The sequence below is a fragment of the Dicentrarchus labrax genome, unplaced genomic scaffold (assembly GCF_905237075.1).
Source record: "Dicentrarchus labrax unplaced genomic scaffold, dlabrax2021, whole genome shotgun sequence".
Lineage (NCBI taxonomy): Eukaryota > Metazoa > Chordata > Actinopteri > Moronidae > Dicentrarchus > Dicentrarchus labrax.
The window spans coordinates 6,211,276-6,233,769 of NW_026136711.1; the positions used below are offsets into that span (position 1 = coordinate 6,211,276).

Below are 22,494 nucleotides of genomic sequence, written 5' to 3' on the forward strand. Positions count from 1 at the left end.
GACATGTACAAAAATTGGTACATATGTGTATCATGCTCAGACAAGCAAAAAAGCCTCTTGGAGCCATACTCCAAACCCAACAGGAAGTTGGCCATTATGGATTTCGTGGTCATTTCTGGCGATTTTTTGCTTTGTATTTTAACAAACATCTCCTAGGGAATTTATCAGCTTGACTTCAAATTTGGTCAGTAAACACCGTAACAATTAAAACTGTGTGGCAATTTTGATCTGATTGGAGTGTGAGGGCCTGTTCATTGCCACTTGCGGCTTTAATTAGTCTTGTATCTTTTTTGTGCTTTTGTTTTAAAGCAGTAATGTTACTACACTTATTTGCAATTGAAATTCCCTGTGTAACATCTTTGATGTGCAATCTGAAGCCTCACTGTGTGTTATCTTTGTCTTCCTCACTGCACATCCTTTGCCGGTACGGGAACTCCTTACAGGTGAGTCCTCAGTCATCGTTTCCCTGTTTCATGCTATAGTCTTAATCTATAGCCATTTGTATAACAACTAATTTAGACATTTTATTGCATAAGCTCTATAACAATTGCTGTAACAGTGGTTCTTAACTGGTAGCCTTTGGGTTCAGATCCCAGTCCACACATACTGCAGACCAACTTAACACCCACATTATCTCCATCCACCCGTTCTGCCTGTCACTGAATACAAACCTTTTTGCTGCCTCTTCAATCTGATTCCACACTATGACAGCTGAAATAACTGAAAGTACAGCTGGGGTTTAAAACTCAAGATAGGAACCACTGCAGCAAGGGAACACAACCAAGGGTTAAAACAACATTAAACAAACAATAGAAGCATTGCAATCACAGTTACATCTAATTTAGGCTTGTTCAGACTAAATGCAATTAAAAGCTACTAAAACAATAATTGCAGTACAGCAGTAGTACAGCAAGTGATAAAAAGAATAGTGGTTTTCAAGCTGGGTTTCAAACCAAGCTACTACTTCACTGCTTTCATACAGTTTTTTCTTTTTGTGTTCCACTTCAAAATATGACGCTGTTGATATTACTCTAAAGTCATCTATGGACTGTCGAAGTCAAGTGAGGTACTATAAAAAGCTGCAGTATTTTGATTTAGGAGTGGGAACCTATCGTGTGGTCGACGGACCCACTGAGAATGACTTGCTTAATTAATGGTCTATTTTACTGTAAATGGGACCATCATTTACTAAATGAACATCATGCTGTGTGGAAAAAGACTTGAAACTAGAGATTGAGACTATAAACTCATTAGGAAACTGTTTACTGAGCTTATAGGTCAGAAGTAGCCTAATTTCTCCATAAGACTCAATACTATCAGACTTCTTTTTGCAACCCATGGTGCCACTCCCCTGCTGGCTATTAGAAAGAATGTATGTTTAAGACACTTCCATGTCAGCTTGACTTTACAGACCTTGAAGCTCTGTCCATTATATATACTGTCAGTGGTGGTAGCACTGCTACTCTCCAGTAAGACAGACAAACTAAATAAAAGCCCTAACCCTAACCTTGCTAATGTCATTTAAGTTGAACCCCAACAGTTTGGAACCACTGAGCTATAACATAACATAAATGCAAAGTTGTAACATAGTACTATACATATTGATCTGTCTCTAATATGATTAACAATCACATTACAATTTCTCCATCCTTGTCCCTGTCTCTTGTTGGCTATACGTTGGACTAACAGCAAAGATCCTGCAAGACTGTAAGTGTTTTTTTTTTAACATGTCACTGCTAATGTTCCTCTCCTATCAACTCATTGCACAGCTTGTAGCTTATAGCGCTGCAGTAGCACTAATTTGACCATGAAAAAGAGTGCACATTATGGACTAAACAACTGGTATTTACAGATTGTCTCTCCTCTTGCTGCACAGGCAAAACACATTTGTACAATAGATTTAGGAAACATTTGCTGACCAGTTTGATTTAGGGAACACATTCAACATTTGTCAGTGAGTATTTTCCAACATATTGTAAGAAAAAGACAACACATAACAGCATTAAATAAAGCAATATAGCATTCCTAACTCAGAGGTGGTTTAAAGAATGTGGGTCTTGGAGGATGCAGTATAAGCTGCTATGTTGAGGAGTAATTTCCATACCAATTATCTCCCATAGCCTGGCTTTAGCATATTATAAAATACTCTTATGGTTGCCATAGCAACATGAAGAATATATGTAATATGGCCCTTTTTCAGTAGTGGATGAGATTAGCTGGTTCAGTTCAGAGGGGAGCTGTTCTCTCATCTCTGTCCTCTCGGTTAGTCTAGTCACATAGCTTTCTTTTAGAGCATCGAGCTCCTCCTTTAATCTAGCAGCCGGCTGGCGCTCTGAAGTGCTTGTTATCTCGTGTTGTGTGTACAGTATGTATGAGTGTGTGTGTACACTTGTGTACAGATTCAAAGCCCCGCAGGGGTCAGTGAGCTAGAAATGCAAAAGGGCAGAGAAATGTTGGCCGCGTGGTGTGTCTTTACCGTTGAGGGGTTCGTCTTAAGTGAGCCATTAAATATGCATAGTAGACTGAACACAGCTGGGGAGGAAACTAAGTTCTAGTTATTTATTTTATCTGAATGTAAGGCCGGTTTGGACTGATGTATGAGGTAAAGAGTTTATTATATTTATATTATATTACTTTATTATAATTTCACAAAATATTATGTCCTATATTTTGTATTGAACACTAAAACAGTAGAATTCAATTTATTACATGAGCAAATGTACATGGTATGATAACTGTCAATCTTTATACCAGAGTATACCATGGTTGGTATACTGCTGCAACCCTAAATGTTAATGATCATTTTCAGTGATCAGTTTTAACTCATATTAGTATCTGCCTTCAGATATCAGCTTAACACAGCATTGGATTTATTTAAGTTATAAGAACACTATACTTAAAGTAAAGCTCTAAGCAATTATTAGTATTATTATTAGGTTATCACAACTGATAGAGCCAAATGCCAAATAAATCCAAGATGTAATAAACTCTTTTTCTTTAATTGTTATTACCTGTGAGTATTTAGCCAAGCAGTATTCTTGCATGGGCTCAAGGATCACTGATTGCAGTGTTTGCTAAAATGGGCATAAAAATGACATATAATAAAGTTGACTGTAAGTGGAAGAAATTGCTTTGTTTTTGGCCATTCATAAGTGTAGCTGGATAATATTTGTGTGTAAAATACATATGATATTCAATATTTACCTGTCACTAATAATGTTGGTGGGATTATCTTTTCAATCTTTGAAATAAAATATGTCTGTCTCTCTCCTCCCACAGTGAAGCAGCCCCCCACCATAGTGAAGCAGTCAGTGAAGGACTACATTGTCGACCCCAGAGATAATATCATCATTGAGTGTGAGGCCAAGGGCAACCCAGTGCCAACGTAAGCAGAAAACACACACACACCCACACACACACACACACACACACACACACACACACACACACACACACACACACACACACACACACACACACACACACACACACACACACCGTCTGTGTGGTCATTACATTCAGTTTAGAATAGATGATGATAGTAGATGATATGTTTAAGAAAGCTATAAAGCCTACAAATCTTAAGAATTCTATAGATTTAGATTTTATTCATTCTAACACACAGACCACAATCTCATATTCCAGTTAAACAGTTCACTCAAATATGTTTCTGAAACGGTTTTAGGAGAGAAATAGTCAACGCAGAATCTGGATCCATATTTGATCAGCACTGACTAGTTTGACAGTTTGATCTGAGTTTGGTGCGTTGAGCTGGACAGACTCACTGAGAATGACCCTTCAATTCAAATTTAATCTTACATTTCTCCATAACACTGCATGGTATCTGGTTTTATTGCAGCCAACGAAGCTGCCCCCTGTTGGCCATTACATAGAATGCAGGTTTAATACACTTCCACATTGGCTTCACTTCACAGACCCGTAAGCTCTGTCCATTATATGTACTGTCAATGGTCCACACAGAGAATCACAGAGAGTCTGCTGGAGCTTCGACAGTCGCTAGAAGCACATTCACAGCCATTTCATTCACATGTAATTTGCAATAGCCGGGTTTCAACCAGGAGAGGGCAGTTGCAAGAATTAATATATAGAATTAAAATACTTAAATGTCCAGATTTGGACCTGAATCAATCAACTATACTACTACTACTTCTACTAAATATTGATATACATAGGTTTTTAGCATAAAGAAGTGCTTTGGGGGTTTGCTATTAGCTGATCAGAGGCAGATAGCGTATGTTGTGGCAGCTTTCATCACTAATTACCCCTCTTCTACAAAACCTCTCCCAACTTTGCTATGTAGCCTCACACTCCCCTGCAAACATTGGAGAGTAGCCTTTTGAGCCGCTAGCATAGCTAACTGGAGGCTTTGTAACTACAAGGCCAAGCCCTTTAGGATTCTCGCTGCTGTATAAATACGCTTGGAGGGAGGGAGCTAGCAGAATTTAGGGCTTTAGTTACACTTTCAGAAGAAAGTTCATGCAGAAAAGTCATGCAGGTAGCTCAAAAACTAGGCCGTAAAGACTGACATGTCATCGTGACAAACTGACAGGCTGCAGACTGTGTGCACCAATCAGACGCAGCTGGAGATAAATCAGGAAAATGCAGCCCAGCTGAGGACAAAGGAGGGGGGGTTCGGTCATGACACATTTTTCTACCCTCCTCTTCCTCTCTTTCCCACTGCCTGTATCATTCACTCTTTACACTCAGGCGCTTGTTTTTCTCCATTTTCTCTTTCTTTTCTATCCTCTATGCTGTGCTGCCTTTTGTCACCCTGCTCTGTCTGTCTTTGGTGTCCTTGTCCTCCTGTCTCTCTCTGTCTCTCTCCATCCATCCCAGTCTCACTCTGGCAGTGACACTCATGAGCAGTGACAGTGCCACTCAGATGTGCTCTTCTGCCACTCTGCCTGCTCCCTCACACACACACACACACACACACACACACACACACACACACACACACACACACACACACACACACTAGCACATTTTCACCTTAGCCAACCCCTCCTTTTTCGGTGACCCCCCCTCCCTTCCCCTTCAGTTGAATAGCGCCTTCCCCCAAGCTCCTTCCTGCCCTCTAACAACCTTTTAAACTCAGCGTGACACCTGTCTGCCTGTCCTCTACAGCCTTAGCCTGACAAGTCTTCTGTTGTGCTTTTTGCTGCTCTCTCTCTCTCTCCATCACCTCCATCTCATCATTTCATTGACTGCCTATAAAAACTTGAATATACTGTGCTTTGTTTTCTCTCTGCACGTTTTCCTATAGACTAATCTGGGTTGTAGGCAGTAAACACTTAACTATTACTGTTGTAAACCCGTACAATAAAGCTGTAGTAAAGAATGTATGAAGGATTATTCTTTTTACTCCTTTTATACAGCTTTTTTTCAAGAAATATGACCAATAAATGCTGTAAACCCACTAAATGTTATCCAAATGCATTTTTGCTCCATTTACACCTGGCATCAACATGTGATGTATATGGATATATGGATATACGTCAGCTATAGATCTGGATATGATTGGATCAGATTCTGATAATAAAAAGAGTCATCTCCGGGCACTCCTTTTCCAGTGTTTGTTCAAAGGAAAAATGCTTTCTGAGACCAATGCAACATTTCAATAAGGGCGGCTGTGGCTCAGAGGCAGAGCGGGTCATTCCTTAATCGGAAGGTTGTGGGTTTGATCCCCGGCTCCACATGTCGAAGTATCCTTGAGCAAGATGCTGAACCCCAAATTGCTCCTGCTCCTGATGCTGTGCATCGGTGTGTGAGCGTGTATGAATGTTAGTTTTCTGTTCAATGGGCTCACTGAGTGAATGTGTGTGAAAGGGTGAATGTGGCACGTAGTGTAAAAGCGCTTTGAGTGGTCGGAAGACTAGAAAGGCACGATACAAGTACAGCTCCATTTACCGTTTACCAATACCCCAAACGTCTTGGACTCAACTTGAGTGCTCTTGACAGCCCTGATTGAAACATGTTACATGTAATTTAGATGTCTTGAATACATTAACTTTTCCTGAAAATCACCAAAACCAGCTTACTTCTGAAGCCTGTACTAACTGAGCAGGCGAAGTGGGTGCTAATCAAAGTTCATCAAAAGTCAAAGTCGAACACATTGTTGCCATGCAAATTAATTCCTGCAGTGATATATTTTTCACACGTAGCTATATTGTTAGCTTCAAGCTCCAAGCTGAAACAGCCAGTAGTTCTTCTTCCACATGGACTATATCACTGCACATGGCAAATGATGGCACTGGCGCCATCAATGTAGCACTCACTGAGGGGGTTATTGGTTCAGTTGACTACATATATCATCAGCACTGATTGGCCAGCCACATAAATCATGGCAAATTTCCCCTTCAATTGATCACGGTGAAATTATTCAGAGTTGTGTTTTGTGGCCACAAAGAATAAAATTCTATTCACAATTTCATGTTTATTTAGTATTGTGTATTTATGTATGTGTATTTAGATATCATGGATTACACATTGTTCATTTACTGTATGATCACCAACTGACCGTGATCAATCCAACCTTCCATGATTTCAAACTATGAAACTGTGTTTGCCGTTAAATCATCTGGTGGATTAGTCTATAGCACTCACATTTACAGATTTTTCTTTTTTTTTTGGCTCTACACACACACAAAGACACAAAAAACTGCTGTGATGTACACTCAATTATGTACACATACACATGCCTCGAAATACTCACACAGTTCACACTCAGAGACATGACTACACACACACACACACACACACACACACACACACACTGGGTCTCCAGTGGTTACATCACTGGGGGTATGACCGGCTCAGGACAGTGGTACATTGTTTATTTGGAGGCAGATTGGCTTTACGTAAGACACACACACATATACGTGCACACTCACCCAGATTCTTGCGTACACACAGGCTTACACAACCTCACAATAAGGCACTCATGGCCACTCTCCCATGTGCACATACTGGCTCTCCCCTTCCCAGGACAGGCATTGTACTCCAATAATGCACTCGGTTGACTATTCATGCTCATGAAACATTCAGCGAAAGGGATCGTTCACTTATTCACTCGCAATCAGTCTCTCACTACGCAACACATGCCACAACACACACAGCTCTGGTCTCCAGCCCTTCAATAGTGGCCCATTGTTCAGGCTCAGCGCTGTGCTGCACCTCAAACAGGCCCAGCTCCACTGTAACTCGCTAAAAATGATAGGAAGCATCTTTTGTAAATCCCCGCTCATCACTAAAAATAGAGGCGGGTTATGTAAGCATACTGAGTGTTCTTCACTAATCAGGGAACCCTCTGGAAGCACCACATGGAGCAGGATTAAGCTACACAACTATTACATGCACATGGAGAGCGCGTGGCATGGCAGCCTTTTGTGCTGTTGAGTAATGTAAGATGGCAGCCAAATGACAAGCAAAAGACTTTCACATTTTCTGGATGCTGAAACAATTAAAGAGTGCATGTTAACATGGTCATAGCCCAGTGGGCAATACCTAATGCCAAGATAACTTCTGCCATGAAAAGGCCTGGTTCTCTCTGCAGATGAGGATTCACCATAATCTTTCATCATTATTCAGCCTGTTATAATGCAGATGGAAGCCAGGGCTAGTTTTTCTGCCTCTGCTGCCTCATATATATGTCATGTGACTACAGCGGATTCTGTGGTAAGAAGACTGTTGACAAGGCAACAAAACTGACAAAGTTGGTTGTCACCAGAAAGACTGTATCAAACTCAAAATGAGCATCACATAAAGAGGACAATCGGGGATGTCATAGTCCTAACTCTTTGATTCGTTGTCATTGGGCTCAGGTTCTCATGGCGGAGGAACGGAAAGTTTTTCAACATTGGGAAGGATCCCAGGGTGACGATGCGAAAACGCTCGGGAACCCTGGAGATCGGTTTCCGTAGCGGAGGACGACCAGAGGACTACGAAGGAGAGTACCAGTGTTTTGCCACCAATGACTTAGGAGTGGCTCTGTCCAACAAAATCCTGCTCCGGGTCTCCAGTAAGAATATACAAGAACACATACACATGATTACATAATAATTGAACATAATCCACTCACACAAATTATGATAAAGTTTCCACAAAAATTGTCTTGATTACTTGACTTCACTTTGACTGTGCTTGCTTAAAAATATCTGTTGACCACAACTGCAACAACCAGAAATTCCCTACATTTTGTCACATGTTGCCAAGATCATCCCCCTCAACCTCATCTGACTGAAATTCTTGTTATATATAATTATTCTCATCTTTTTCCTAATTTTCCTGCTTGTTTCCACCCCCTTCCACTCCCCTCCCCCATCCCCATCCTTCAGAGGCTCCTTTGTGGCCTAAAGAGGTGCTGGAGCCGGTGATGGTGACTGAAGGCTCACCGCTGGTTCTACCCTGCAACCCCCCGCCAGGCCTGCCTCCTCCGTACACCTTCTGGATGAACAGCGGTGAGCAACAGTTACACACAAATACACACACAGAGTACTCTGTGTATATTTCTGTTTTTCTACGTGTTATATCTGTGTGTCCTGCTGATTTTCTTCACCGTATCAGCCAGTAAAAGTGACACTATCACTCGTTATCTGGTGCAGTTTTATTATCTTAAGGTGGGCTGAGACATGTGAGCAATATGTATACGCTGGGACAGCAGTGGGTGACAGCTGATGGTTACTGGCTTTTACACAAAGGGTTGGAAAAGGTGAATAATAATCCTTTTGGCATTCCATATTCCTCAAATACAACTTTGTTTAAAGGAATTTTGCTTTTTTTTTTACTTGGGGATGAATTATTAAAGGCAGAAGCAAAGACACCTTTAAGGCCAACCACTTGCCCATACAATAGCTTGTCTGTGCCAGCCTTTGCTCCCCACGTGCATCAATGAGCCATGCAATTTCTGTGCTGATAACATTTGTTACACAGATTTGATGGAAAATCTTTACCAATTTTGACTGCTCAAACATGTATATGTATGTACATGCATTACATGTATGTAAGATATCTTGGGGTCAGAGGTCAGGGATCACTTTAAAAATGGCCATGCCAGTTTTTCCATCGCCAAGATTTAACTCTGGAGCATTATTTAGACAGGTTGGTACCAATGGATTGCTTAGGTCATCCAGTTTCATATGATACCAGCATCTAGTAGTAAGACAGTAAGGTCGTCCTCAGCTGACACTACTAAGGTAACACAACCACCTTAAGTCACTCAATCCCCAAAGAAAAACAGTCTAGGTGCTGAGAAGTTATTATTTTATTAGTTTTTACTGCCTTTACATTGTAATAAGCTGGAGGTCTTTCAGGTCATCTAAGGACAGGCTTTATTTGCCTTTTTTCACAGCAGTTTGTCTCCAGTGACCTCTGATGCTTTCATTGAGTCTCTATCCCTCGTCGGGCGGCTTATGCTATAGCAGTGGTTCTCAACCTAAGGGTCGGGACCGCCACAAGGGGTTGTCAAAGCTTTTTGGGGGTGGTGAGGCTTTCTTGATTTTAAGACGTGTAAAGTTAAGTAAATTAATTAAAGTCTAATTTAACAATGGCCAGGTTCTAGGGACAAGAAATCACTGAATTATGTATTGATGATGACAGATTATTTATGACTGTTAAAATGATCAAAGTAAATTATCTGCTCATAATTCATCCAAATAACTTAGACATGCTTCTTGCAGTTATTGAATTCACTATTTGGATTCATTGTAGAGTTTTGAATATAATAGTAAATATCTATTAAATATGTCACTTAAGCGCCACTTTATTCAATAACAGAAAAGGGGTCCCTTAAGGAAAAAGGTTGGGGAACCAAAAAATTCAAATTTGGCACAGCAGCACAGGGGAAATGTAGTGCAAAGGGCAGAAAAAGAGTAAAAATACAATACAATAAAATAAAAAAAATTAAAATATAATAACAATCTAGAATATAAAACATATTTACAATAAAGTGGAATATGGTCCAGATGGATAACTGTACACGTGCAACATTGCAGTGTATTGTGCAAAACAGAAAAAACGAAAAACAGTTTAAAAGTTGACAGTCTCAGAGTTAGTGAAACAACCATAGCACTGATCATTTATTTGAATATTGTGCTTTATACCTGAAAATGACTAATGTGAGAGAAACATATCCATGACATCAGTTAAAATCGTAGATGGTGCAGCTATAGGTCCTATTACTTATGTGAACTCAGGGAAAACCCTATATGACACACACATATGGCCTAGACACTGTAAGACACCAATTCGTAATTAGGACCGCTGGCCCGGCTGCTGATTGATCCTGGGGCACTGTCTTGATGACCATACGGCTCGCATCAGCCGGCGCAGATACTGAGTGTGGATGACGGTCCGTCTGGACGTCTGTGTGGGTGTGCTGCTAACATCTGCCTGAAGGGTGACACATCAGTGTGGTTACCAGAGCTAACCTGAATAGATAGTACACTGAGTTATATGTTTAAATGTATGCATCCTGCATGCTAATGGTTGGCCTTAAAGGTACCATTGCGTCTTCTTTTGAATAGGATATTTTTAGCCTGTGATACAAGATGTGAGAGATCAGTTGGTAGAAGGGGATTTCTTACTGCTTCTGCAGCCAAACAAAATCAAGTTACACTATCTTTGCAGATGATGTGTGTGGTTGGATTCATATCATCTTTATATACACTGTATCTAAAATGCTAGCATTAGTGGATATAGCCCTGCTTGATTAAAGGGCTAATGAAGCAATTTGGTATTGCATAAGGTTTTCCATGAATAGACAGAGCAAAAAAAGAAAGAAAAAAGAATGATCAAAATCCAAGTAGTAGAGGTTGAAATATCCAGACTTTTAGTTCCTAGTATGGAACAATGTCCAGAAACGCTGGATGCTACAATTCCCATAATGCAACCGACTTTTACGTTAGACCCTGCCTGCCCATTTGTATTACGACCTCAGAAATCAGAATCAAACTTAAAGTTCCCCTCCAAACAAATCTGCTTGGAACAATAATGTGTGTCAGATATGTTTTTCCTGCAAAAAAAGTACATGGTCTAGAACCTACATGGTCCCCATTCTGTTGTGATGTTAGTAATGCTTATATTTTATTTTATTCTAAATTTCTGAATAATAAAATCCAAGGAAGTTTCCTGGAAAGAAATAATGCAGTGTGGCAGTTGAGGTAGGAAACTTCTCGGAAACAATTACAGACCTATAAAATAAAGTGATATTGTGACTTTAGAAGCATAAATATCTTTTTCCCAACTATAATAATGTGTAACACACATCTTATAGTCTTTTCTCATCCAAGGTAAAGATTCTTAAAATTTAAGTGTACATTAAAACCGCAAACCCACATCTTTGACTGCTTTTAGGAAAGGAATTGTAATGCTTACTGATGCTGTAGTCTCTATTAACGACTGTACAAATCAAATGGTGTTTCATTTCCTCTCTCTCTTTTCCCTTTTCCATTTCCCTCCGTCTGTTCTCCTCCAGGTATGGTTCCCATCCCTCAGGATAAGAGAGTTTCCATGGGTCTGAACGGTGACCTGTACTTCTCCAACGTTTTGGCCAAAGATGCTCACACTGACTACAGCTGCAACGCTCGCTTCCCCTTCACACACACTATCCAGCAGAAGAACCCCTTTACACTCAGAGTTCAGACCAGTGAGTAGACATATCCTCAGTACAGTCCTTTATTCCACAGGAGCCACTGTGGTAGCTGTGTATGAACTCTGAGCTCCTGCTCTCTCGCCATGTCAATGGGAATGGAATATGACATATCTCCATCTAGAGGTGATGTGATGACATGACATGAGATGCCTGCAACATTACCTTTTATAATATGTCCACAGGTTGCTGCAGAATGGAGAAGACAATGAAATGTTGGATTTAAAATCTTTTCTTTCAGCTTTGTTCAGTGTTTGGACTGATGAGCCACTGTGTGTGCCTGTGTTTTCAGAGGAGCTGTATAATGACACATCTTACAATGCCACTGACCCCTACGGTGGTGAGTCACTTCCTGTCGGGACAGCTCCACTTCCTGTCCACTTCTTCTTAACAAGGCTAGCACACTAAGCTGCTGGCTCAGTAACTCTCACTGACCTCAGACTGACCTTAAACACACATTTAACCTCCTAACTGCTTTCTACATGTGTAGAGTTCACTGTGTGTTGTCAATAATAAAGCTGCAGTAGGTAACTTTTTTTACTTTTGCTGAAACTTTCACTATATCCTGACAGCAGTACATGAGACAGATACTCTGTGAAAAAATCTGGTTCCTCTGGCTCCTCCTAGTGCTCCTGATGGCATTCATCAGAATCCACTGGGCCTGAACGAACAAACAGCCAATCAGAGCTGAGAAAGCCACTAAACCAAAGCGTCTTTCTATCTTTCTTGGCTCCGAGGAGCTCTAGGTCCTACACTGTGATTCCACATTATTTATCAAACACCTGGCTGGTGACCCAAATTTATTTTCCATCAAACATAAAATTTACCCACATTTGGTGCTTGGCAGCTGTTAATTTTGCACCCTGGACAGAACTATTAGCTGATTCAAAATTGGCATCATAAAACATGTAGTGAAAATGGCTCTACAACAGATAATTTTCAAACACATTTACCAGTTACTGGGCCTTCATTTGTCTTATCTTGTCTGAAGAAGTAGTAGTTTCAGGAGTTTTGTGAGGCGTTGAGTAATTTTATCAGCAATGTTTTTTTAGATTGAAATGTTGTTGGTTTTTTACACTAGTTTTTATAAACGATACAGATATTTTTTTATTTAAGCGGCTGTTTCTTTGTGCCTGCGGCACTTTAAAAAAAGATGATATATATTTAACAGTAAAAAAACTGGCAGCTGTGTTTGCCAGAACTTCATTTATAAATAATAACTAAAGTTTAAGTAAGTTTAGATACTTACGGTAAAAGGATATTAGAACTGTTGAGTTTTAATCAATTTTTCCCGTATAAATACAAGATTTTACCATCAAAAGAAACAGTTTTGCCATAGGAAAATACCATATGAATGATATGACAGTGGTTTTCTGTGCAATTTACAGTCTGTAATATAAAAAATGACTTTATTCCTGATAAATTCCTTTAAAATGCAGTATAAATAAAGGCATGGAAAACCATGAGCCTATTTAGAGTTTACAGTCTTCCACTGTCATGGTTTGTGTGAGTGTTCGCCTCAGAACAAAATATGTACAGTAAAACCCTGTTGACAGACAACAATGCAAAATGTTGCAGCAGAATCCATTTTTTCCTAATCAATCAGCACCAGTCAGCTATTCATTAAATATAGATTGAAATCAAATGACAACATAAGAGTAGAGAATGGCTGACCAGATGTGACTTCAAATAAAAGACAAACCAACTCCTCTGACCCTAATTTACACTCACATAGTAGAAAGAATTATTCATCTCATTTAGCCCATAATCAGTTTATTTTACCTTTCAATCAGTGTTAAATGGTCACATGTAATGAATAAACATACAGTAATTAACACACAAATTACCCTTAATCCAACTATATTGCACACAGAGAATTGAATCTGTATATTCATTATGCCACACACCTTTCGAATGAGCCCATAGCTGGAGGGCAGCATAGTGGCAGCATATGTGCCGTTTTCTGAGCTGGGGGGGGTAGGGGGTGCATTGAAGCCCAGGGGTGGATGGGATATGTCCCTAGGGGAGAAGATGCTCCTTTGAGACCCAGTGGGACTGAAGACAGCAACGAGGATCCAGCACATAGGTCCCATGATGAATATTCAGTCTGGATTCACGCTGTGGTCATTAATAGTCATATATGTATGGATGATAGCCGCCTCCTACTTCTGCTCTCAAACATGTCTCTGTGAGAGCGCGGGGGAGTGATGGGGACTGTAAAGGCTGTTGAAACGCATACACACAACCACTCAAACACTCGTGCACACATGCTCGCTACTTTTATCACTAATTTCTTTTGAACACGCACGCAAGCAAAAAACACAACTGTCTTTTTTGTGGGTGAAAGGGGTCTAAAGCTGCATCCAACATCTGCAGGGTGTCTGCCATGTTCCCTGGGCGCTCACTGCATCACCGTAGCTCCTTCTAGCGATTTGTTACCACTAACCCTCACAGCTTCTTTTTCTGTATTTTTCCTCCTCTTGTCATTCTTCTTCTCCTCCCAGTGTCATCAATAATAACAGATCCTCCTCGCCCACTCCCGTCTGTTTACCGGCCACTGGAGAAGCTAACCGTTAACAGATGCTTTAATCCCATACAGATCTGCATCACAAAGGAGGCTAATGCTACTCAAATCCCACACACTTCTCAGCCGGCTGTAGCTCTATGCTGACTGGATTTTGTGGCCATAGTGTTAACAGCATTTGTACTGGGACTGGATCAGACTGGAAATGTGCAGTCTTTAACTCTGAGTAACGATCAGAAAAATTAGGCTGTACAATAAAATAATTTAAAGCAGCAGTTGTTTTAAATTGGTTCAGTCAGTGGCATATTTGCAAACAATTATCAATTATCAGTCAACTATCATTTACATAGCTTCAAACATTCACCCTTCTTAGCCTCAGTCAACTTTCTCCTTTCCTGAACTTGCCATGCTATGTGGTAGGCTCGTCTATGTGGACTACTAGTGTAACTAGTGTTTTGTTAACATTAGCTCTCAGTTGTAATTATCTAGCTAATGTTATTGAGAGCAAAAAGGGGAGGGCTTAAGAAGGATCAATTGGATGAGGTGCATGTTTGCACAAGCCTTTTTTAGGGCACTAAGCAAAATGTCAACACACACTCCTCGCAAATTTGTCAAATTCTAATTCTAAACTCATAAAATCTTTTACACTGAATTACACTGAAAATCCCACTTGCAGATGCTGTTAGGGTTTACAGGTGCAAACTGTAAAATGTTAAAGTTTAAATCTGATGAGACAGGTCTGCAGTTTAAGTTGAAGCTCCTTTGAAACACTGAAGGGCTTGTTAAAGAGCTGAATGCAGTTGAAGCATTAGGCCACTGAAAGTAAGTAAGTAAGAGCTGGAAGTAGTGGAAAAGTCAGTTGTGTGTAAGCCTTGAAAACACTCAAAGCCGTGAACTGTAAAGATTAAAGCAGTTGAAATATATTAACATGGTAAAACCTGAGCAGTGCTGTAACTGTTTAAAACAAGTTTTATGGCAGTTTCAAGCCCAAAAGTAGAGTAGAAAAACGTCACATAAGTAGCATTATATCAATACACTGTTGCCATAAGTATTATTTAAATGGTTCTCAATGTGTCTCACTTTGGGACCCATATTTTCTCATGGTCATAAATCACTGCAATAGGTTGAGTATGACAGTCACAACAGTGTGCTAATGATTGTTCTGAATATGAATAAAATCTAAATCATAACTGCATAAGTAAGGCCTACAAAATGTTTTCACTTACCAGGCATTTATGGAAGCTATTTTGTCAAAATAAAAGTCAGACATCACATAGCTAAGCATTTAAAGTAGATTTAGTTTTTTGACCACACACTTTGAGACCCATTCAGAATCCCTGCTATGTTAAACAGAGGAACCCACAAGCAGAATACAAACTCAGTTAGGATTTCCAGAAACAGGCTTTATTGAGAACCAGGGAATGAAATGGTGATGTGAAGCGCCTGCTGGCAGTGGTGAGAGGATATGGCTGAGACCCAGGCAGAGTAGAACTGAAGATTCACAATTTGTGTTCAAAAGTTTGTACCAACCAACTGAATGATTAATGCTAAACCACTTCTCAGTTATTGCATCAAATCATTTAGCATTGGTTTAAAATATACCTTAATCATCCCTTCTCCCTCCTCATTGCATTGTAGGGATTAGAAAAGGCCTAACCTAAAAGCCAACTCCAGAGAACACCAAGTTCTAAAGGCTCTAGTTTTGGCAGTTACAATGCTACTGCAGCTTATTGCTTTAGCCAAGCCCTAGGGGAGGGTTTAACACGGGGTTGAAGGCTAATGCCATCAACTGCATGACCTCGTATATACTTCAGGTTGATGTTAAACTTAATCTCATCACAGCAGAACAACTGGGCAAGTTATATCAGCTGCTTTATTTAAGCTTTTAATGGCAATCTTAGCCATCTCTGTTCCCTTGGCAGACATAAAGCGAGATCAATGACCCTGTTGTTGTTTCTGCATCTCTTAATGTCTTCCTGTGAGACAAGCCAGAGGGTGTTAAACCCGTTTACAGGCTGCTTTGGCCTCACAACAGACTGCAGAGAGAGCCAAAGCCCGGCGGAGATGGAACACAGCCACAAGGAAATGATCAGAATAATAGTGTTAAATTTATGTGGCAGTGCCTACAAAGTGGATGTTTAGCTCCTTGTAGGAAGTGAGTCATGGTACAACGATAAACTATAGGGCTCCTGGATTGGATTCATCAAAGTGTTTGTGTGTGTGTGTGTGTGTGTGTGTGTGTGTGTGTGTGTGTGTGTGTGTGTGTGTGTGTGTGTATTAACCCCTCCTTGTTCCTCTTCTGCAGGCCGTAAAGTAGCCGAGTCCACGCCAAACTTCCTTTCACCTTCAGGCAGCGAGAGCACCAAAATGGTGCTACGAGACGAGAAACTGCTGCTGGAGTGTATTGCTGCTGGACTGTGAGCTCACACACACACACACACACACACACACACACACACACACACACACACACACACACAAAAGATACGATAAAATATGAATTTTACTGCAAGGATACTACAAAAAATAGACTTCATGTGTCAATATTTTGCTGCTGTTTAAGGACTGCCTGGTGAAAAGGAAACTGCTAACAATGAACACAGTACCTCAACAGGGTCCGATATTTTACAAACACACAAAAACTGTAAAAAACAAATATATATAGAAAATAACGTAATTAAACAAACCCTAGCAATAAACAACAACAACTGTGTATATGTCATACGGTGCAAACACTGTAACAGTATAAACGTAAGGGAGACACACCACAATTAGAACTAGGTTAGCACAACACATATACAACATAAAAAATCTGAAAAACACACACACACACATTAAGTGGCACACTTAATCAACCACTGCCTAGAGGCACTGGAAATATTGGGCATAGAAACTAACATGAATTGGACACCGCAGGAGAGGAAAAAAGCAGAAAAACACTGGATTAGGAAACTAAACACAAGATTCCCCCTAGGTCTAAATATACGCTGATGCATGGAATGGAAATGTTTTTTCCTGGGGAATTCACACAGGAGATACCTTGGGAAAAAGGAATTCTTTCCTAACCCTAACTCCTCACCCTACCTTTAACCCTAACACTACCCCGTATCCCATAAAAACCTTTAAAAAAAAACCAACTTAAAAACAACACCACATACCCCATTTAACAGACCCTAACAAACAACACACACAACTGCGTATATGCCATAAAGTGTAAACACTGTGGCATCTCATACGTAGGAAAAACAGGCAACACAATTAAAACTAGACTAGCACAACACATTTACAACTTAAAAAATCACAAAGACACACACACACATTTAGTAGCACACTTCATTAACCATGGCCTAGGGTCATTAGAGATAACAGGGATACAACACAAAATAAATTGGACACCAGTGGAGAGGACAAAAGCTGAAAGACACTGGATCAGAAAACTGAACACCAGATTCCCCAGCGGACTAAATATTAGAAATTATTACCACACCAGGGCACAGAACTTTATCTTTCTCCAAATAAAAACAACAGCAAGAATGGCCAGCACACACCCTTTTTCCCAGGAAATCTCCACAAGGGATACCTTGGGAAAAATAACTTATTTTCTTAACCTAACCCTACCCCCTATCCCTAATCCTACCCCTAACCCCTCAGTTGAATGCAGATAAATGACAGAAACAAAATGAGGCTGTTGAGTCTATCATTCACACCAAGCTCATCTCATGTCTCTCCTCTCTCTGTCCTTCCCCTACAGTCCGACGCCCACCGTCAAGTGGTTTAAGAAGGGCGGGGACCTGCCGGCACGAAAAGTGAAGTTTGAGAACTACAACAAGACCCTGAAGATTATTAACGTGTCTGAGGAGGATGCTGGGGAGTATGTGTGCATGGCCAACAATCACCTAGGCAGCATACGCCACTCCATCTTTGTTCAGGTCAAAGGTGAGGAGCTTACATGTGTACATACAAATATATGAGCTTGTGTTTGAGTGGCTAACCTGTGACTCCCTGTGTTCCACAGCGGCCCCTTATTGGCTGGACAAACCCACAAACCTGGTGCTAGCCCCAGATGAGAACGGGCGCCTGGTGTGTCGGGCCAACGGCAACCCTAAACCTAATATCCAGTGGCTGATCAACGGACAGCCTGTAGAAAGTATGTATAGCTAATGTGTTTACTCTTTCTTTCTTTCTTTCTTTCTTTCTTTCCTGTCTATTAAACTAAACAGTGAAGTTGAACTGCTGTATTTGGGCTTAAAGACCTTAAAGACCCTATCAGGGATTTATTGATAGTGTTTCCCCTGCCTCATTTCAATAATTTCAAAGGGAATGGTAATGGTAAATGGACCTGTACTTGTATAGCGCCTTTCTAGTCTTCCGACCACTCAAAGCACTCTTACTCTACGTGCCACATTCACCCTTTCACACACATTCACTCAGTGATGGCAAAGCCCATTGAACAGAAACTAACTCATTCATACACATTCACACACCGATGCACAGCATCAGGAGCAATTTGGGGTTCAGTATCTTGCTCAACGATACTTCGACATGTGGCAGGGGGAGCCGGGGATTGAACCAACAACCTTACGATTAGGGGACGACCCGCTCTGCCTCTGAGCGACAGACGCCCCAATGCAAATGAACTTGACCAGCTAAAAACTCCTTGTAGTACAATTAACTATTAACGTCCCAACCAAGACCTACCATAAAACTTGAATCTCTGTAGATGATTTCATTTGTATTATTTTTCTGTCTTTCTAAATATTATTTTCCTCACTATCTCTCTGTTCCCTTCCTCTTTTCCCAATTCTTCCCCCTCCCCCTTACCCAAGGCTCTCCCCCGAACCCGAGCAGGCAGGAGCTGGGTGACACCATCATCTTTCGCTCAGTGCAGATGGGAAGCAGCGCCGTCTACCAGTGCAACGCCTCCAACCAGCACGGCTACCTGCTGGCCAATGCCTTCGTCAGCGTCCTCGGTGAGACACAGAAGGAGGAGGTTGATTTCACGATGTAAAGAGCAATGACTAACACTGGCTGGGAGTATTACACCTCTTTTTGTATGCCTTGGTTTCCCTATTCACCAGTTGGTATACCCCCAAAATCCAAAATCTTAATATGAGGACTGTGTTGCAATAGTGTTTTTTTGGTCACCTCGGAGCTTTTGATTTTAAATCATCAACAAAAGTTGATACTGCTTCATAAGAATCTCTCTCTGGACACTCTGACACACACATTTTTTAATATCAGGTTTTCATTGCACTGTGTGAAATGACTTGCCTTGTTCTCATCTATGTTGCTAGCAACTTATTTAAAACTGTTTACAGGATTTAACTGTATTTCATGAAGGAGCTAGTAGCCTCTGTTTACAATAGGTAGTTGCTTCAGTTTCAGGTGTCTTACTGGGACACTAGGATAAAACAGAAACATTGTTGATGTTATTATTTTTCCTACTGTGACATGAGTGCTGTGAGAAAGAACCAAGTTCTTATTACAATCAAAGTTTTGCTAAATCCAATCAGATCACTGTTTGATTAAACTCTTAAACTTGGAGGTGTGATCCCTCTCTTTGTAGACATGCCTCCGAGGATGCTGGGCCCCAAAAACCAGCTGATTAAAGTCATCGAGAACAACCGCACCTTCCTGGACTGTCCCTTCTTTGGGTCCCCTCTGCCGGAGCTACGCTGGTGAGCATCTCATTTGTTTTTGTTTACTTAAATCCCCCAAAAATGAGAGCCCTTATCCATGTGTCACTGAGAAAGACACTGAATTGTGAACTTTATTGTTAAATTTTCAGTTTTTAAGCCATGTGTTTTCTTTGTGCATAGGTTTAAGAACGGACAGGGCAGTGGGCTGGATGGCGGTCAGTACCGTGTTTACATCAATGGGACCCTAGAGATCAAACGGGCCCGAGCAGAGGATGAGGGCACCTACACCTGCCTGGCCAACAGCATCCTGGGATCAGCTGAGAACCAGGTCCGCCTGGAGGTCAAAGGTCAGACATTACACCTCTGCTGCACTCAGACTCGTGTGAGGGATCCTGTTTGACTCAGCATCCAAAACTAGTCATCTTGCAACTTTGCCATGACATGTTGATATGAGGTCATTCTGTAACCATGCAACATCATGTGCAGCCTACAGCAGAGCGCATGTGCTACAATCAGCTCCAACACAACTTTAAATGGATTCCAACTGCATGTCAGAATTGTGTGTGAAAGATTAAATTATTTCCTTTCCTCGTGCCAAACAGCTCCAATCTCTTGTGCCTTAAAACTAAACTGCTTCATCTTCTCATGTTTGTATTCAGACTGCATACACTGCAAAAAAATATCCATCCTAGTATTCAGGGCAAAACTGAACTGAAAAAATATATATAATAATAATAAATAGGTTAACTATTCTGCCACTGGTTTGGTTGATATACCTTTTCATTTCACATAAAACATTTTTTTAATTCAAATGGAAAGTAGAGATGCTCAACTAAAACTAACAATTAAACACATTTTGTCATTCCTGTCTCCTACAAAATGCTTTCATATCCCACAGGTTTGCTTAGTTAAACAAACTTTGGAAGAATCTGCTGCCTTGATTACATTTTACAGTCCAACAAGTGAGATGTTCCTATGCTCCACAATAGATCTGCTAATGCAAATTACTTATAAGTGAAGTCGTCACACACCTGTGCAGATTTAGTTCACTTGCTTCAACAGAAAAAAAAAGTCTTAGAATCTGTGGTGGTATATTGGACAACAGGGTGGCCTTACAGCAGTGGTTCCCAACCTCTAGGGGTCGCCAAAGCTTAATAGGTTGTCGCAAGGCCTTCTTGATTTTAAGCCATGTAAGAAAACGTAATAAGTATACACAGTAGGCCTGTAGAAGGAAAAAAAGGAAAGGAAGATAAATTGTAAAACAATGACCAAGCATCAGGGACAAGAAAACACTACATTTGTCGGCCATCAGTTTCACCTTTTGCTGATTTTCAAGGATGCATCTAAATGTGCAAGTTCATGTAGTATGTGTATGTATGTGTTCCTCTTCAACTTCACTCCCACTCAGAGCCAACTCGTATTGTTCGAGCCCCGGAGCACCAGTCAGCCATCAGGGGCTCCACGGCCCGCTTTAACTGTAAGGTGAAGTCTGATCCTACCCTGCCCATCACCGTGACCTGGACCAAGGACGACAAGCCTCTTAACATGGGATGGAGGTAACGGCACCTACACTGACTCTAAAACATCTCTGATGCTTCAGTCCTGCATCTGTCAAAACCATGTCATGTCACATGGCTCTAGCTCGAGTTAAGGCATACAACAGTAACTTGTCTTGGAGTGAAAACCAAGCTAAAACATGCCAGAAGTATCTTTTGTAGTTTGAACAGATGTCAGATGTATAAAATGTCCTCTCTCTCCGTTTGTCTCCCAGGCTGAGGAAAGACGAGGAGTCACTGACCATCCCCAATGTGAACGAGGGCGACGAGGGAACGTACAGTTGCACTGTTAAATCTGAGATAGACCAGGACTCAGCCTCAGCCCGCCTCACTGTGTTAGGTACACTCATATACAGAACAGGGCTTGAACAAGAATTTCTCCAAGTCTAAATAACACACAGCATCAGCTTATGTATTTTGCATGTAAAACTGTTTCTTGTAAAGAAACTGCTAACTTCAGCTGCCAGTTAAATGTTGTAAAGTAAAAGTTATTAAACATTTTAAATATAGTGAAGGAAAAGTAGGAAGTCTCTCAAAATACTCTTGAAATACTAAAATAATTGTACATATTTCCCTCTCTGACACACAGCATAATGCTTTTATGTTTGTTGTTGGTGCTTCATATATCACCTCATTTTTTATCTTCAGTTTTTCTTGACACTCTACTATTTTTCAGCTCTAGGTCTTCAAATGGAAATCATGCATGTCTTATCGTTGCAACTAATATACTTACCTAGCTTAGCTTTAACTGTACTTGTTCTACTGATTTAACAGTTTGCATGCAGCATATTGAGGTACTGTAGTGCTGACTGTGTAGAAGTGCTGTAGTGAAGCTGTCCTGTGGACTCAGTTAGAGCATCCTGTCTGACCATTACTTTGACATTAGAGACTTTTGCATTAAACTTACAGTATGTCATTTTCTGATGCAAACATATTTGTGAAAAGGGCTGCTATGGTCGCAGCGTAAACTGATGTTAATCCTTGGGGACAACAATGCAGCCATCAAAATATGTCCATAAAAAGTGCTTGTGTCTGACAACATTATCGAAAGGATCCCTACAGAGATAGACCTTTTGTTAAACCAGAAACAATTGTAATATTGCTATT

At 40.7% G+C, this 22,494-nt stretch overlaps 1 protein-coding gene across 18 annotated transcripts in view; it reads left to right on the forward strand.

Annotated features, from left to right (window-relative positions):
* Positions 1-22,494, forward strand: part of nfasca (neurofascin homolog (chicken) a) — a 144,165-nt gene that overhangs the window by 81,121 nt on the left and 40,550 nt on the right. For 14 of the 18 annotated variants that reach the window (XM_051414907.1, XM_051414908.1, XM_051414916.1 and 11 more), the window contains 14 exons: positions 1,690-1,707; positions 3,280-3,385; positions 7,845-8,041; positions 8,358-8,480; positions 11,495-11,665; positions 11,961-12,008; positions 16,498-16,609; positions 17,944-18,128; positions 18,208-18,339; positions 19,019-19,162; positions 19,759-19,870; positions 20,012-20,178; positions 21,240-21,387; positions 21,603-21,727. In XM_051414907.1, coding sequence (XP_051270867.1) covers positions 1,690-1,707; positions 3,280-3,385; positions 7,845-8,041; positions 8,358-8,480; positions 11,495-11,665; positions 11,961-12,008; positions 16,498-16,609; positions 17,944-18,128; positions 18,208-18,339; positions 19,019-19,162; positions 19,759-19,870; positions 20,012-20,178; positions 21,240-21,387; positions 21,603-21,727 — 1,788 coding nt within the window. The remainder of the gene's footprint in view (positions 1-1,689; positions 1,708-3,279; positions 3,386-7,844; positions 8,042-8,357; positions 8,481-11,494; positions 11,666-11,960; positions 12,009-16,497; positions 16,610-17,943; positions 18,129-18,207; positions 18,340-19,018; positions 19,163-19,758; positions 19,871-20,011; positions 20,179-21,239; positions 21,388-21,602; positions 21,728-22,494) is intronic. The other 4 variants (XM_051414912.1, XM_051414911.1, XM_051414923.1 and 1 more) reach the window with 2 other exon arrangements.